Raw genomic sequence first — 18,251 nt, 5'->3', positions numbered from 1 at the left:
TTCTGCAGGATTTCGAGACTGTTACTTAAAATTCTGTCTGAATTGTTTGCTGACTTTAGATGTTATAGGTCGCAGGCTCCAAATACCACAGGAACTTAGAACGTGCAGATTGTGTGAAGACCAAAGCATGGAGACACTTTACCATTTGGTTATGGACTGCCCACCATTATCTAGAGATAGAATTGTGTTCTTTGAACCGCATGTCAACTCAATTTTGAAAGTTATTAGTAAGCATTTTTGGGAGAGACTAATGTCCGGAAGTAAAGTTTTCCTAATTTTAGCATTGGTAAAATTTGTCTTAATACCTATGGAAGAATTATCAAATGTTAAGCTGGGTGGTAAACTTTTGTATGAGGTTTTACAGTATAGCTGTGTAAATGTTTTTTTCAAGGCTGAAGAATGCTGCTACACATTCATTTTAATGTGATTTTAACACTATTGAGATGTTTGTTAGTGTTTTTCTCATGTTTCGAAAGGTTGGTGCTTCGCTAATTTTTGTGATATATTTGTGACCTTTCCTTTTTTTGTGTTTCATGTTGTATATGGTAACATGTTTACTAAGTGCACGTGCAGGCGGGTCAGAAGACTGAGGGCGAGTGGCAGTGGGAGTCCAGTAAGGCGTCGGGGAGCTCGGTATGGCGAGGAAATCGAATAAACACAAGAACACTAAATGGCGTGACCAGAAAGGAAGAGTTCGGTTTTTGAGGAGTTCCTGCATGCTCACAGTCATCATCAGAGCAAGCTGGGTTGGACGAACACAGACTTACCAATCCCGAACCGTCAAAAACCGTGACCCTTCAGGAGAAGACATCACCACTTGTGTCACCACCTTTGGACCCAGTACAACCAAACTCAAGGGCATGATAAATAAAATGTGGCTGCTTGTCCAATTGAGTCTACCCAATGAACCAACGCCCAGAATGACCCTGAAGAGATCTAAGAAACTTATGGATATATAGACACATGCAAGAATGAGTAAAAGCAGCACAAGATCCTCACTCTGGAACCTAAGAGAAATCACAGGTCACCACCCCTGTGGGAACTGCACGGCATGCAAATTTACATGTAAAATGACTTCATTTCCCATAGACAGCAAGGACTAGCAATTATGCCATTTTTCAAATTTCAAATCTCCCAATGTTATATACATAAGTGAGTGTCCTTGTGGCCTACGTTATGTGGGACAAACCCCCAGACCAATCCACAAATGAATCAGTGAGCACAGATCTAGAATCCGGTGCATAAACTTTACTGCACCGCTGGTACCTCACTTTTTAGAATTTCATCATGGACCAGACAATCTCCTATGGTGGGTAGTGGATAAAGTACCCAACACTAACAACTCTGTCAACTCCCTGAACTTCAAGGAAGCCTGGTGGATGTTCAAACTGAAATCTATAGCCACTGGATTGAAACAGAGCACATCCATCTGGGACCTTCATTTGAATCTTTCTCCCCTGCATCTTGCATGACACTGGCAACCCTTTGCAGGCACCCTGATCCCCAGCACGTGAACTACGCCCCAACAGCATTCATTCTACTTCGCCATCCCGGGCTGAGTACTACTTAGTGCACTAAGCAATATTGGTAACATTGTGCCCCTTGCACGTATCTGCATCTTTCCCTGAGTCCACTCTCTTCAGGGGAGCCCCGCCCCTGGCTCATGCAGCCCTTGCTACACTTTTACACCAAGCTGTGAGGCTTACTGACAAACAATTTAACTACCCATTGTCCTGGGCCACGGAAATAACCTTTTTACATTATCTTTTTTACATCTACCTGTGCACTTGCTGATCCACTCTGCACTTAGTAAATAATTTCACTGGCACGGTGCCCCCCTTTTTCGCTTCAAGTGTCACTCAGCCTTAATGAGAAGCAAAGAGTTAAACACGCGCATGCGAGATAGAAGGTTGTGAATGGAAATTGTGATGAGGGGGACACAGTACTCTAACACACACATGCATGAACATTGGCAGGGAGAATTCTCAGAAATGTGCTAATTCCTCTCTACCTTAGAGACCCCAGCACTTTTGCTGGACTCTAGGACTTTTAATTTTTAACCTGGAGAGAGCGTGACCCTTTTTCCCCCACTCCCTCATGTATTTTATTGTGATTTTGAACACTGTTTCTTTTGGTTGTGGAGTCTGGCAAACTCCATAGGCATCACCTTTTTACATTGTGGCACACAGCACTTTCAGTGCAGTGGCACAGGGAAGTCTTTCAGATTTCCCAAAGGTTTAAATACCTTCTCTTGGATAAACTACTTTTTCCAAGAGCAGTAAAGTGAAATTGACTCTACTTACATTTGAAACTTTCTATACCCATATATAATCCCAAGAAGAACTTGGAAGAGATGCCTGCTTTAACTCCTGGACCATTGGTTTGCCCGGTGAAGCCGTGCTGCAGCTCCAAATTCGTCTCGACTAGAGAAGCCCTGCAAGGACGACTTCTCCCCTTGAGTTGGAGGGACCAATCAACTCCAAAGTGAACTTGTCTGGACATCCTCTCGGAGCTGGCTGTATTTCCTTGTTGCTGCAGGAACCAATGTGCCAGGGAGAGGAACACCAGATTATGAGTGCATCACTTTTAAGATGGACCCGTGCTGAAGGAAGATCCCCGGGACTCCCATGAAGCAGGGCTGACCAAGCCTGAGCCACCTCAGAGTGCTGGACCCCAGATGCAAGCAAAGTCCAGAGTGGTATCCGTGAGACCGCTGTGGTGCTATTTGCTGGGACGTGAGGAGCTGAAACCGCAAAGTGCCACTGAATTGAAGTTTGCCCTTTCCTGTTGCTGATCATCCCATTGCAGTGCAGGAGTCCCCAGAAGTCCTTCCTCTTGTCCCCACGACTGAGGCCCAGGAACAACAGGATCTGCAAAGCTGCACAGGAACAGAAGCCAGCTAGCACCTTTTCTTCTGACCAAAATGTACTGTACAGTCTAAGAGAACTTACCTCTTGTGTAGCCTTACTTGTTCTCAGTTGAGACTTGTCTTGGTTGCCTTGTAGAGTTGCTTACAGCTTCTTTACCTCATACGCCTAAACAGGTTGTGGCCCTACATTGATTCTACTTTTTGTACAACTACTTCTAAAACTTTGTGCAAGACTTTTACCTACCTGCAAGAGGTGCTTCAGCTCACCTAGACTTTTGCCCAATTGACATTGGCTGACCTAGCTCCCTGAATGACTTCTCTCCTCCAACATTGGGATTTGCCTTCCTTCCAGGAAAGGGTTAACTTACTTTGCATTCGGGGGCTCCAAAAGTACTTGCCTGCTTCAGAATAATTGTGTGATCTCTTGCTTTATTCTATAACATTTTCTTCGACATGCTCCTATGTATTACTCTAAATGCAACAGTGATATATTAATGTCCACAGTGTCCTAGCTATTCAAGTCACCTGAGGGTGTAGGAAGTGTCCGTGTGCCATCCCAGATGGCTATTTGCTGATTTAGAGAAAATAAGAGTGTGTATTTTGGAGTGTATTTGTGTGTTACTATCATATTGCGACTTGCGAAGAAGGCTTATTCAAACTGACTGTTAAATGTGAGTGTTTATTTGGATACTTTTCACTGTGAATCTCTGGAATTACCCTAGTGTTCACATTGACCCCTCTTGCGATAAGCCTGGCTTCTCAACCACACTATCAACCTGTGTAGTACAGACATACCAAAGGTTGGGTTCCTATTGCCAAGAGGTCAAGGTTGTTGTATTGCGCCCAAAAGGGTACTACATCAAATCTTGCCTAACAAACATACACAGGAAACTTTTTGGGCTAGTTGGGAGATAAGAACAAATGATTGTGTGCCCCCTCATTGTGGGGAGTTTGTGTGATTCACTGAAGCTTGGATCTGCTGTGAGGGGGTCTGTTGTATGGCCTGCTGCTATTGTGGTATAGAGATATCATCTCTATAAGTACATGGGAGCCTGTTATTGAATGACGGAGGTATTTCGGCCACCTGGTAAGGCTGGGAGTAAGGGCCGGATAATTAACCTGATGCAAGGATTGCTTGCAGGGAAGGTGCACCAATAGATCACGGCTATTCAATTGAGTTGTCAGAGTGTGGGTTGGGACCATGTGTGCTGGAATGATAAGCTGCATGGTTTAGAATGAAACGTGGACACCAACAAATTTGAGCGATAAAACCAGCAACAATGGATCAAAAGGAAGCTTGTTTGTTCCCCTCCTCTTCACATCAATGGAATATCTACAAAATGGCTGTGTGCGTCACAAGTAGGGGTAAAGGTTTCCAACCAGATGGAACCTGTCATAATTGAAAATGTAAGTTGTGTAAACTAACTAGGAGACGGGGCTGTGACCAAATCTAAAAAGGACCCCACACAGGGGTGTAGGGTGAATATGAAACAAGCTATTATACATTTACAGAGGATGGTGCTTAAATGAATGTGTGGGAACTGAAGGGAATATGGTTAAATTGTATAGGTTTAACCAATCATGCGTGGGGGGTTGACTTCGTAACAACCTGTGGGACTGTTTTAACTGCTGCAAATTGTGTGTTCTTTGTGTGGTTCAGGGAGACTCTGGGTAGTTTGACTCCTTGATGTCAACTAGCCCTCCCGGCCGTTTGGACAATAAACTTGCTTTACAGACAAACGCGCACTTACTCTAAGTGGTGGGCCTGCTTTGGGTTACGGTGATGAAAGGCCCACTCCTATATTATGTTAACCTTGGGATTTCACAAAACAAACAGCAGCGCACAGCCCCAAGCAATCTCAGCTGAGACATGAAACCACTTTCACCTGTCGCAGGAGATTGTCCTCATGATGCCGAATAGGAATGTTCTCATATTCTGCAGCATTTGAGATGATTTCAATGAGTCCACGCACCTTGGTCTTAGCATTTAGAGACATACTGAACAGTTCTAAGAGTAAACAAGAGAGACTTATTAGGAACAAAGGAAAGCAAATTTAGGCAGACAATGACTTGGGGGGGGGGGGGGGGGAAGAGAGGGGGTAGAGGGAAAGGCGAAAACATAGAACATTTAAAAAAGTGCAAAGGCAGTACGAAAGTTAGGCAGAAAGCCCCAACAAACGCATGGTTAACTGAAAAGCAACATCGGCAAGTGGAGCCCACAATCCTCCCACCCTCATCTTCATTACCAATTGTTGTGTAGTTGATGTAATAATACGCTGCAATCATCCCGAGGTTCAAAGGAGCCACATCCATCTCATCCTCAATACTAATGCACTTGGACTGCTCCAAGTCACTCAGGGTCTGTTCTACCAGCTCAGAAAGGTGATCCGAGAGATGTCTGTGGGACACACCTGCAGGAAGAAAGAAGAGTGACATGAGCAAGTAAGATGAGAGATGTGCTTTTACATGTTCTAGGTAGAATAGGAGAGGGAAGTGAGCCACACAATTATGGCTAGGCTTATTGGCCCATTTCCTATGTTAACTTCATTGTGCCTTAAAGTATCCAAGTGTTACTACTGGGCCTGTGGATGAAATGTGTTCTTTTTAGGACCATATTTGCCTTATGTTAGGCAGAGTTTGTATGCAGTACCCTACACACAACTATGACTACAGGTGTAAGAAAAACCAACCTTTGGTATAAGTCTGCACTACACAGTTTTTGGTAGCAGAGCTGAGCAGCCAGGCTTATCTGAAGAGGGAATGTGAGCGGTAATGTTACACAGAGGTCTAAAATCACAGGTGCTCAAATAAATTCTTACACTCAAGGTTTCTTGGTTTAACACTTATTAATTTAAAAGTCAAGTTATAAAACATTCACTAGAAGGAGGCAGTTAAATATTATACATAAATATACTTCAGTACTATACTTGTTTCTGAGGCAGACTACTTTGAAGGAGGAGCAAAAAGAAATAGGTTCAGAACATAAAAGGATTACAATTATTCTTAGACAGTGCAGATATTTTGATTTCACCAGAAGAGTCAATTCAATTCAATAGGCTAGGCCAAAGTCAATGGGCTTAAAGTCTTGGATAGGATAAAATGGTTCTGTTAAGTAAACGGTAAAGTCTCTGTAGAAGATGTTTGTAAAAAGAATTATTATATGTTGGGTCACAAGCTGATTAGGCCTGCTAGTTGCGAAGGTTTCACACACTTTCACCGCGAGAGGTAAGTACTCTCAGTCTCGTTTCACAGTACCTTACAAATGAAGAAAAAGATGCAGCTGAGGACTTCTGTTCCTGGCAGTTCCTGCAGATCTCGCTGTTCCTGAGCCTCAGTCGTGGGGACAAGAAGGGGGGACGTCGGGGGACTCCTGCACTGCACTGGGACTGGTCAAAAAGCTGGCACTTGACAAATCTTCAGTTCCGGTAGCTTTAGTAAAGCACACAAGCTGGTGTCCCTTTCCCTGGTTATTCGGTTTCCTGCAGCACTCTGAGGAAAATGCAACCAGCTCCGAGAATGGTATCCAGGTGGCTTAGTGTCGAGTTGATTGGTCCCACCAACTCAAAGGGAGAAGTCGTCCTTGCAGGGCTTCTCTGTCGAGATTAATTAAGTGATTTGGACCTGCAGCAGGGCTTCACCGGGCAAACCAATGGTCCAGGAGTTGCAGCAGCCGTCCTCTTCAAGCTCGTCTTCGGTTCTTTTGTTCCAGTGGTCGACTCTGCCTTCCAAGCCAAGAGACTCACCTTTTATTCAGTTCTCTCCCATTCATTCCAGCCTAGCTGTCCCTCAACCAGCAGGGTGGCTGTCCTTGCCGGACAGTCAGCCAGCCAATCAAACCACAGTGCATTTGGGTCTCCTAGGAGGCTAAGCACAGGGAGTTTTGGGCACCTCCCTCACTTCCTGCCCACCCCAGATACTCGGGCGCCAGAGGCGGTCTTCACTCCTGAAGTCCGCCAAAGGCGAATGAACAAAGGAACCCAACTAGGTTTGGCACGCAGAGCAACACTCTAGAAGGACCTTGCCACAAAGAAATGGCGAAAAAAGAAGACCGGGACCTGTTTAAACAAAGGAGACTCAGACGCCATCTTGAAAAACATGGCTACCGCGATTTAACGCTACCAGTGTTCGCGGTCAGGAAAAATCATGGTAGTTTGTTGTAAAACCACTGCCACCAGCCATTTCGAGAGGAAAGGGTAGCATTTGACTGCTACATGAGTATCTAGACACAGGGGATACTAAGTAACCCCTCCAGCACTCTATATTAAGATAGGGTGTGCTGGGTCTAGGAATTAAAAAAGACTAGTAAAGTCAATTTAACTTTACTTTCTCTGGAAAACAGTAGTTTATCCCAGAGAAGGTATTTAGACCTTGGGAAAGCCTGAAAAGGTTTCCCTGTACCACTTCACTGAGGGTGCTGTGGGACACACATAAAAGGATGATGCCTATTGCCTGTGGAGTGGTCTAAAACTCCATAACCAAAGAAAACACAAGAGTAAAACACATTTCAATACACAAGTGTGGGAGAAAGGGTCACACTCTCTCCAGGTAAAAAAATCAAAGTCCTCAAAATCCAGCAAAGTTGCTGGGGGTCTCAAAGGTGAAGGCAATTAGCACATTTTTGAGAATTCTCCCTAACACCTTATTACTTAGCTAGTTCAGGACTGTTGGGTCATTCCAAATTAACGTTTTGTACTCCCTCCTATGATAACCAGTATACTACTTCCCTGCTTGGGCATGTCTTTTTCCACTAAGGTTCGAGAGAGAGAGAAGGGATTATTTGAACCAATTACTGTTTTTTCTAGTTACTGCCTTGCTTACTTACCCCTTAGTGCTTTGTTGACAATGTTTTAATCTTATACAATGCTGAGGGAAGCACCATTGTATATGACCAACAATCGCAGGACAAGGCTGCAGCGTTGAGCCACGCAGGTGCGCAGGAGACGCGGCCAGATACGTAGCACGATTCGCTACATCCACGCTTCCTTGCCTATAAGAGCAGAGGCACTGACCCTCTGCGGCAAAGCCCTCGCAGGACAAGGCCGTGGTTTTGAGCGATGCAGGTGCACAGGAGACGCTGCCCAGGTAATACGTAGCACGCTTCGCTACGTCCACGCTTCCATGCCTATAAGAAACGAGGCATGGACCCTCTGTAGTAAAGCCCTTGCCGGACAAGGCCACAGTGTTGCGCGACGCAGGTGTTTGGCGACGAAGGGGATGCGGCGAAGACAGTGAGTGCCGACGACTTACCCTCCCTGTCCGCGGCCCGCCAGGTAAAAAGTTGCAGGGAGAGTTTAGCTTGCTTCACTCCATATAACCCCCCTGACTTGGTGCCCCTTCTCACTCTTGCACTCGTGTTGTTTCCTCCTAGGCCGCGAATGCTCCCTCGCAATCCTGGATTACGGCGCTCCCTCATGTCCTGGCCAGCGTACGTTCTCTCATAATCCTCGATTGTGTGCGTTCCTTTGCGTCCTAGGCCGCATGAGTTCCCTCGAAATTCTAGCTTGAGTGGGCTCCCTTGCAACTCTAGGCCGCCTCCTCCACTCGGCCACATGCACTCTGCATCCCCTGCGGGCCCTTTCCTTCCCCCTTCCTAACCACCTTCACCTGACCTATTGTGTACCTCTGTGATTTGTTTCTCCATAGTTGCTGCACTCTTTTCCTCTAGGTTCCCTCAGTAGTTTGTTCTGCCTTTGTGTTGTTTTACTATCCATGGTTGCCTGCTTACATCTTACTGCCTGCTTCCCTGCTGTTCATTCCTTCTTCTAGGTTCCCTTGTTGATTGTCCTGTTTTAGGCGTTTGTTTCCCCTTGGTTGTTTGCTTACATTGTATTTCCGGCGTCAAATCTAGATAGAAAGTGAATGATAGCATGTAGCATGTGCCACACTTGGAAGAAATTGCAAACACTAGCCTGCATCGCACCTAGATAGTTTTGTTAATGTTAGCCACACTTAACCCAAATTCTTAACTTTGCTTGCGCCGCATGTAGACGGAATTGTGAATTGAGAGCATGTGTCACACTTCGATGAATTTGTGAACTCTAGCCTGCACCACATCTAGATTGAAAGTGAATGTTAGCATGTGCCATACTTGCATGAATCTGAACTCTAGCATGTTCTGTATCCCCTATATATGCTATGTACCTGTATCACCATATGACAATGCATTACTTACGTAAAAGCATTTCTGATGTTTTTATCTGCTTCGATTCACATGCTGTGCATAGTCCGACATCCAGTGGTCACTGCAGAATATTGCATTTTGTTTTTCATAGTCGAAAAGGGGACGTCGATAAGGCGTGTTTGTAACACTATCCCTATAGTGACGTGCAGTGTACCCACAATCCCTCACGCGTCAAGGTCCCTCTGTATTTTTTCCGCCCTGAGGGAGCCTATTAGACGTGAGCGAGTACAGAAAAGAGAGAGATAAAAGATGTCTATGTTCCTTCCATCCGAGCGGGGAGGAAGGGTGGGCGCATGTGAATCTAAGCAGATACAACCATCAGAAATGCTTTTACGTTAAGTAATGCATGGTCTTCTGATGTTTGTTAATCTGCTTAGAATCACATGCTGTGCATAGACTAGCGAGCAGTACCCTGAGTTGAAGGTGGGTTGTGAGAAGGAACAGTAGAAAATAGATGTCTTAACACTGCTTGCCCCATCTGGGAATCAGATCTAGAGTGGGCATCTAGACAGTAGTGTTTTGTAAAGGTGTGTACAGAGCTCCAGGTTGCCGCTTTGCAAATAGACTCGGAAGGGACATTTGCAATGAATGCTATGGAAGCTCCAGTGCCTCGAGTAGAATGTGCTCTCGGCTTGAAGGGTAGTTCTCTCTTAGCAAGAGAGAAACAGAGTGATGCATTGGACAATCCATCTAGATATAGTGGATTTTGAAACTGCATCTCCTTCTCTTCCTGGTGCCACCGAGACAAAGAACTGATTAGTCTTTCTCAGAGGTCTAGTTCTTTCCATATAAAACATGATGGCTCTGCACACATCCAGTGCATGCAGGCTCTTTTCTCCCAAATTTGAAGGGGTTTGGAAGAAAGTTGGTAGTTCTATTGACTGGTTGACATGGAATTTAGAAATGAATTTTGGTGCAAACCTAGGATGTGGGCGTAGAACCACCATATCCATGTGCACTGTTACGAAGGGGTCTAGTATAGAGAGCGCTTGTAGTTCACTCACTCTCCTAATGGAGGTGACAGCTATTAAGAAAACAGATTTAAGAGTGAGGTTTTTAAGGGATGCTTTGTGCATGGGTTCAAAGCGTGACCCCATAAGCCTAGTAAGTACCACATTTAGATCCCATCCGGGAGCTGGGTTAGCTATACGGGGGTGTATCCTCTTTACTCCCTCCATCAAGGCTTTAATAACTGGGACTTTCCACAATGACACTTTGTGTTGAGAAGTGGTGTATGCGGAAAGTGCAGCTAGATGAACTTTAATAGAATTAAAGACCAATCCTAAGTCTAATAAGTGAGTCAGGTAAAGAACAATCTGTGTGGAAGAGCAGTCAACGGGGTTGATGCTCTTACCTCTACACCAGATGACGAATCTCTTCCACTTGCTATAATAGCAGTAATGAGTGCTAGGTTTTCTAGCCTCCCTAAGAATGTCCAGGCATCTTTGAGGGAGCTGTAAATGTCCAAATTCTATGACCTCAGGAGCCAGGCTGCTAAATTCATGGTCTGTGGGCATGGGTGTAGCGTCTTGCCACTGTCCTGTGACAGCATGTTGTACGGGCAGGGTAGTTTCACCGGTGGAGATAGACACATCTCCATCAGGTGAGCGAACCATGGCTGCCGGGCCCACATCGGGGCCACTAGTATCATGGTGATGGTGACTGGTTCCTGGTGCATCTTGTGCACTATTTTGTTGAGAAGGGGAGTCGGGGGGAAAAGCGTAAACAAATTTCCCTGACCATGTTATCCAGAGACCGTTCCCCTTGGATCGGTTCTGGGGGTACCTGGAGGCGTAATCTTGGCATTGGGAGTTCTCCAGAGTTGCAAAAGGATCTATTTCTGGGAATCCTCATTGTGTGAAAACGTCGAAGATGGTGTCTTCTCGTAACCGCCATTCGTACTCTGCGGGCAGAGGGAAGTCTCTGCTGAGTTCGTCTGCTAGCAGATTGAGTTCCCCTGGTACATGTTGTGACAACAGGAACATGTGTTTGAGAGCCCACTTCCAGAAGTTCTGGGACAGCTTGGACAGTCCTTGAGTGAGTGCCCCCTTGCTTGTTCAGGTAGTACATGGCTGTGGTGCTGTCTGTGAGGACCATCACTGTATTCCCTTGCAGGTGCGCCTGGAAAGCCTTCAGTGCTTTGAAGACCGCTAGCAGTTCAAGCAAGTTTATGTGTTTGGACGCTACACTCGGAGTCCAAACTCCATGTGCAGTCTGATGGGATATGTAAGCCCCCCCCCATCCTGTGAGGGATGAGTCTGTGGTTAGAGTGGTTTCCACTGCGGGGGTGGCGAATGGTTTCCCTATTACAAGTTTTTCCTTCGACCACCACTGTAGCGAGAGAACCAAGGCCTGCGAGACCACCACTAGAATGTCCCATTGTCCGCTGGCCTGACACCACTGGCTGTTGAGCGACTCTTGCATTTGGCGCATGCGCAGGCACGCGTGAGGTACCAAATATACACATGACGTCATCATTCCTAGCAAACGCATTACATTGTGTACCGTCACCTCTCGACTGGCCACATATATGTAGGGATCTGGAACAGCATATTTTGGACCCTCTCGTTGGAGGGGAAGACGAGGCTATCCTTTGTTCGAATTAGAGCCCCTAGGAATTGTTTGATCTGCTGGGGTCTAGGCTGGACTTCTTCTCGTTGATGGAGAAGCCCAGTTGGAACAAAAGGTCCACAGTCTTTTGGGTATTTGAGCAGCATGTCTCGTAAGAATCCCCTGTTATGAGCCAATCGTCGAGGTAAGGGTATACTGGGATGGACAACCTGCGGAGGTGGGCCGCTGCCACTGCCAGTACTTTTGTAAATACCCTTGGTGCTGACGCTATGCCGAAGGGTAGCACTCTGAACTGGTAGTGTTTGCCCTCTATCATGAACCTGAGGTATTTTCTGTGCGCTGGCACCATTAAAATGTGAAAGTATGCATCTTTCATGTCCAGTGTTGTCATGTAATCTCCCTGTGAAAGCAGGCGGATTACTTCCTGTAAGGTCACCATACGAAATTTTTGAGGTTTGACAAATTTGTTCGCTGGGCATAGATCTAATACAGGGTGCATGGTTAAGTCCTTTTTGGGTACAAGGAATTACACTGAATAAATACCTTCCGTTACCTGTGATAGAGGCACAACCTCTATTGCTCCTTTTAGTAGCAGCAGTTCCACTTCTTGAAGAAGGATGGCGAGGTGCTCCGGTGATAGGCGTCGTCCCCTTGGGGGTCTGTATGTGGGGGACCGGCTGAATTCTATGCAGTAACCGCGGGCTATAGTTGACAATACCACCCAGCGGTCTGATGTTATTCCAGCCCATGCTGGTAGGAAAGATGTTAACCAGCCCCCGACCGGTGATGCATGGGAGGGGACCCGAACCTTCGGGTCATTTGGTGTTGGTAGCCGGGGAACCTCTGGGAGTGGGGCCCCGACCTCTACCCTTGCCACGGCGTTGTCCTCTGAGTGTATTGGCCACTGGTTCCCTGAGTAGAGGACCAGTTGCCTGCAGTGTACTGCTGCTGCTGTTTTTGACGTTGGCCTCAAAAAAAGTGTTTGTTGCCGAATCCTCGCTTATTGGGAGGCCTTGAGATCTGGTCTAAAGTCTTTAGGGAGTCGAAATCCTTCTTAGCGGTCTCCAGTGCGTCGCCCCTGCTTTCCCAAAGAGGTTAGAATCCTCGATTGGATTGTTTGTGAGTGATGCCTGGGTCTCTGGCTTAAAACCTGAGTTCCGGAGCCAGACATGACGCTTCAGAAGTATCCCCTGGACTAAAGAACTGCCAGCCGTTTCTGCAGCATCAAGTGTGTTTTTAATGATGCTCTGGTTAACCAGAGTTCCTTCCGTTACAGTGGTTAACAAGCGAGTTCGTAAGGGCTCAGGGACTTCCTCGAGGTCTTGGCGTAACTTCCCGCATTGGGCATCAGCATAACTTGCCAGTAAGGTATTATTGGCAATTCTGGTGGAAAAAGCTGCCGCGGCTGCAATTCTCTTACCCAGGGCGTAGAGTTTCTTTCCTTCCTTGTCCGGGGGTGCTTCGCTAGTTGAAAAGCAGAACCCCTGCCCTTTTCCTTGAGGTAGTTACTACCAAGGAATCTGGTATTGAGTGACCCTTAATGTATAATGGGTCCGATGGAGAGGGAGTAAACAGTTTTTCAATTCTTGGGTTGACCCCTCTAACCAACACAGGTGTGTAACGCTCACCTGATTCCCGTAGAGGCGCCGGTCTTGACTGGGCGTATACCGTATCTTCAAAGGTGATGTGTAACACACGGCTGGCTCTTTGGGCTGGACCTCTGTGCACTGTATGTCGACTCGAAGGGTAAGATGTCTGCAGATAGAAAATATGGGATTAATGAACTGGGTTATTGAATGTCCCTCTCTTCTTCCCTTTCTCTTCTCCTGTAGAACCCCAAAGGTTAACGCTCTCACCTTAGGTAAGTGAACGCCGTGCTCTCCATCTGCCTCGGGGCAGGGTGCTGTAACCAGTTTCTTCACTGGATAAGGGGAGCAGGCCTCTTGACTTCAGAGGACTGCTGTCCGTCGTTTACTGCACGAATGGTAAGTTTCGAGTAATTCTAATGTCTTTAAAAGTCTTTAGTAATGATGTCTCTTGTTTTTGCAGGGTTCCGATGATGGCAGATGACGGGCTGAAGTGATTTGAAGATGGAGCCTGTGTGATGAATGGAAGCGCCTGGAAGCACGTAAGTAAGCGCTTGTTGCCTGCTTCACGATGCGCTCTGTCTTTTTATTTTGCAGGTACAAGTTCGGAGCGGCTGCAGGGTGCCGGAATACCCACTGGGTTAGATGTGGAAAGGAGTAATGGCACGTGAGTATTAAAGTTCTCCAATGTCTTTAAACGCACCTTGTTTTGTCTTTCAGATGCGGGATGCAGCGCCGAAGGCCTCCGGAGCGTGCAAAGAGCTGGTAAGCCTTTGTCTTTCAGATGCCGGAATGCAGCGCGAGGCGTTGGTGACAGCCGATGGACCAGGTAAGTGAAGCGCTGTCACTGAAGACCGTAATGCTAACCTGTTCTTTCTTGTCTTTATAGGTGTTGCTGAAGACTGGATTCAGGATGGTAAGCCTTTTTCCTTAGGCCCAGGATCAGATGCAGAAGACACAATGAGCGTTCTGCTGCAGAGGATGCAGAATAACGCAAAGCAAGATTCATCCATCGGGTGTGGTTTAAATAGCCTCCTGTAGTGCTTAGGTGTCTCCTTCCACAGCCACGCCTAGGTAAGAAAAGAGTTCCTGCTTTCCAGAAGAGTTCCAGTGTTCTGAACTTAGGGAGTGGCTCCTGCCCCACCCAACAGGAAAAGTAGTTCCAAACAGAAGAGGATCAGAGGCTCAACTGGCAGGCAAGTAAGCAGCATGGTCTGCTGCAGGTAAGTCCACCCAAGCATTATGAGCCCGGCGCTTCCAGCGCTGGGACTGGGCATATTTATGAGCCTGGTGCCACTGGCGCCAGGACTGGGTCCAAAAGGTCCCAATTGGGACTGGTTGGCACTCGTAACCTGGGTTATGGATCTGCTTCCAAGGGATTTGGGAAAACCCTGACCTTTTGGAAGCAGAGATCATGACAGGTGTAGACAGCGATGGGATGATTCGTCTCTTAACTGAGGCGAGGAGGGGAATGGTCTGGCTAGTGGGAGGTTTTTCCTTAATGATTTTTTCTACAAAATCAATATCGGGAGTAATTTCCCCAGTCTCAATTTCAAAGTGCGCTGCTGCTTTCCGTAGTAGCGCGTTGAAAGTGGGTTGGTCATCTATAGGTGATGGGTTCCTGACCGGTGTGGTTTGAGGAGAGGAAAGGTTCAGGATCTCAGGGTCTGTAGACGCTGTTGGGGACTGCCAAGGCTGTGAGTCACCTTCATCTGGGTCTTCTTCGAAGCCCCCCCACCCATTTCAGGGTTTTACTCAAAACCTTCGAGGTTCTGTTGGTCTTCACTATCTAAGAACTCCTCATCCTCTTGGAAGTGAGAGTCTTCTTCAGCGAGGTCGTAAGTATTAACCTCCTCTTGAAGGGGGTTAAATGGTCTAGGCTATTTAGCCCTGGGGTCCTCATGAAGTACCTCTCTTGGCCTCTTGGGTGTTTTATGTTCAGGAGTGGACATAAATCTATCCAGCTTGTCCATACATGATTGGAATCTCTCAAATGTCCAAAGTGGTAACCCAGAACAGTCTGGAGGCGTAAAGAGAAGCTCCTCCGCCTGTAGCCATCTAGATCTGTCCCATAACGTCGAGGATAAACTCCCTTCGCCTTCTGAGAAACCTTCTCGTAGGCAAGGGCCTTCCTTCGACGGCGGGAGCGGACCCTGCCTCCCTTCCAGGATTCTCGGCGTCTCCCTGGCCTTGTGAATGGGGTTCGGTGTATCACTCGCCGTCCGCCTCTGGCCATCAGTGGAAGCTATACGAGCCAAGCTCTCGACGATTAATTTCTCCGTCGAGGGTTCGTCTGGCGTCGTGTTGGGCGGGGCCGAGTCTCTTTCCGCGACTGTCGCACTCTTACGAGGCGCATCGCCTGGCGTTTTGGTGGTAGCGCCCTTGTCTGCAGGTAGCCCAGTCGCTAGTCGCGTCTGCGGTGGCGGGGAGGGCTTGCAACCCTTACAGTCGGTGGCGGACGCCCTTGAAGGGCGTTCAACCTACCAGCGCTTTGAGGTCCTTCCAATGATATTTACCAGGTTACTCACCGTAGTGACCACCTTACTCCTAGTCCATAGTCCCCTTTCCTCCATACTTCTGGGACATCTCTCCGTCCTGTGGGACGGGACCGGAGCACTTTGTAAAAAGCATCCACATTTTTTTCAAAAATGTGTCCCTCCTCTCTTTCCTGCGCGGGGGGCCCGGCACGCGGCCGTAACCACACCCACCTTGGCTCCGCGCAGCGCCCATCAGTCCTTTTCTATCGCATGGTCAAGACCCATTAGCGATAACAGAGGAACCTTATTAGAGGGGACGGCTGGCGGGCGTATGGAGGAAAGTGGACTATGGACTACGAGTAAGGTGGTCTCTACGGTGAGTAACCTGGTAATACCCCTACGTCCCATCCCCTTTCCTCCATACTTATGGGAGATTCCCAAGCACTCCTTACAGGAACTATGGGTGGATGGAAATACCCCTTACTGAAACAGGTCCTTCAGCACAGCCTGGCCGAACTGAGTATCAGCTCTAGAGCTCATATCGAGGCAGTAATGCTTACAGAAAGCAGATGGGGAGGCCCAAGTAGCCGCTTTAGCGATGGACTCCCAGGGAACATACTTCTGAAAAGCAACTGCGGCTGCCTTGCCTCGCACCTGATGTGCATGGATACCTTTAGGAGGTTCCAGCTTTTGGACGGTGAAAGATTCCGTGATACAGGCAGCAATCCATCTGGAAATGGATGCCTTAGATGTCGGCCTGCCCTGGGGTTTACCGAAGGTCACAAACAGTTGGGAAGAGCTCCGAAGCACGGAGGTCCTGTCCAGGTAGAACTTAAGAGCTCTTCGGACATCCAGGCAGTGTAGAACCCTTTCCGCCTCCGAGGCAGGGTTCGGGAAAAAGACCGGAAGGGAAATCGACTGATTCAGATGGAATTCGGTCACTACCTTTGGTAGGTAAGCTGGGTTCGTCCGAAGGACTACCTTGTCCTTGTGAAAGACCAAGAAGGGATGCTCCACCGACAATGCCTGGAGCTCACTCACTCTCCTCGCTGACGTAACGGCTACCAGAAAGGACACTTTCCAGGACACGTACTTGAGGTGAACCGTAGCCATTGGCTCAAAGGGTTTATGGCACAGCGCCGTCAGGACTACATTTAGGTCCCAAGGCGGGTGCAGACTACGAACCGGAGGGTAGATGCTTGTCAAACCAGCAAAATGTCTCACCACCACCGGGTTAGTTAACGAATAAGAACACCGGTCTGTAGAGAGGTAGGCGGAACTCGCCGAGAGAAAAGTCCTGCAGGACAAGGCATGAACCCCTGACTCTGCTAGGGAGGATACGAAGGACAGCACCGTGTCAATCGCCACCACCCTCGGGTCCAATTCTTTCTCCAAACACCAATGACAGAACCTGAGCCATTTACTCTTGTATTGGGAACTGGTCGAGGGTTTCCTGGCTGCCTGGATAATGCGCATGTTATCCGCAGACAAACCCAAATGCTCTAGAGCCATGAACTCAGGCACCATGCCGCCAAGTTGAGCGATTGTGGGGAGGGGTGCCACATCTGCTGTTCCCCTTGGTGAATAAGATCGGGAGTTACTGGTAACCTGATCGGCGGACACACCGACAGGTGTTGAAGTTCTGAGAACCAAAACCTGGCCGGCCACCACAGAGCTATCAGTAGGAGAGAACAGTTGATGGAGCTCTTCAACTTCCAAATTGCTCGATGAACTAGAGGAAGAGGCGGGAAGGCGTAAGCTCTCATGTTGTGCCATGGGATCTCGAGTGCGTCCACCAGAGAGGAGGCTCCCAGCCCCCCTCTGGAGGCGTACTGAGGAAGCTTCTTGTTTACCGCCGTGGCAAAGAGGTCCACCTCCGGTGTGCCCCAACACGAGAAAATCCATGAGAGGATCTCCGCCTTCAACTCCCACTCGTAGCTGACCACTGTCCGCCAGCTGAGGGCATCCGCAGTGACATTCAGCCGGCCTGGGATGTGCACTGCAAGCAGCCAGACCCCATGAAGCACGGCCCACTCCCAAATCTGGATGGACAGATCCACGAGAGGGGGAGACTTCGTTCCCCCTTGCTTGTTTATGTAGTACATTGACACTGCATTGTCCGTTCTTATGCGGACCACCTTTTTGACAATGAGAGGTCTGAACGCCTTGAGCGCCAGAAAAATCGCCAGAAGCTCCAAATGATTTATGTGCAGGAGCTTGTCCTGAGGTGACCAGAGGTCCGAGACCTGAAGAAGATCTAACGTAGCACCCCACCCGAAAAGGGAGGAGTCTGTCGTGATCGTCACCATGGGGGCTGGGTCCTGGAACCCCGCGCCCACCGACAGGTTGCTGAGAGAGGACCACCAGTCCAGGTCCACTCATGGAATCCGGAATCATTATCCGCTTGGAATCCGGGTCTACAGCCCGACGCCAGGAACTCCGAAGAACCATCTGGGCCCGTCTCCATTTTGAGACGAGCAAGAGGAAGAGCCAGTACACACAAAGCCTCTGGAACCACCAGGCCGACATGCTCTCCGACTGCGTAAACATCTGACACGTGGCCAACA

General features: G+C 48.0%; 1 protein-coding gene across 1 annotated transcript in view; it reads right to left on the bottom strand.

The window, feature by feature from the left end:
• Positions 1–18,251, bottom strand: part of SNRNP200 (small nuclear ribonucleoprotein U5 subunit 200) — a 983,530-nt gene that overhangs the window by 62,394 nt on the left and 902,885 nt on the right. Inside the window, exons 38-39 of the mRNA XM_069619090.1 lie at positions 5,116–5,280; positions 4,756–4,877 (exon numbers count right to left, since the gene is read on the bottom strand). Of these exons, the coding sequence (XP_069475191.1) occupies positions 4,756–4,877; positions 5,116–5,280 (287 nt within the window). The remainder of the gene's footprint in view (positions 1–4,755; positions 4,878–5,115; positions 5,281–18,251) is intronic.

The sequence above is a fragment of the Ambystoma mexicanum genome, chromosome 10 (genome assembly GCF_040938575.1).
Source record: "Ambystoma mexicanum isolate Mex_15411 chromosome 10, UKY_AmexF1_1, whole genome shotgun sequence".
NCBI classification, from domain to species: domain Eukaryota; kingdom Metazoa; phylum Chordata; class Amphibia; order Caudata; family Ambystomatidae; genus Ambystoma; species Ambystoma mexicanum.
Note: the sequence above shows the minus strand (reverse complement) of the source record. Positions and strands in the feature narration are given on the sequence as shown.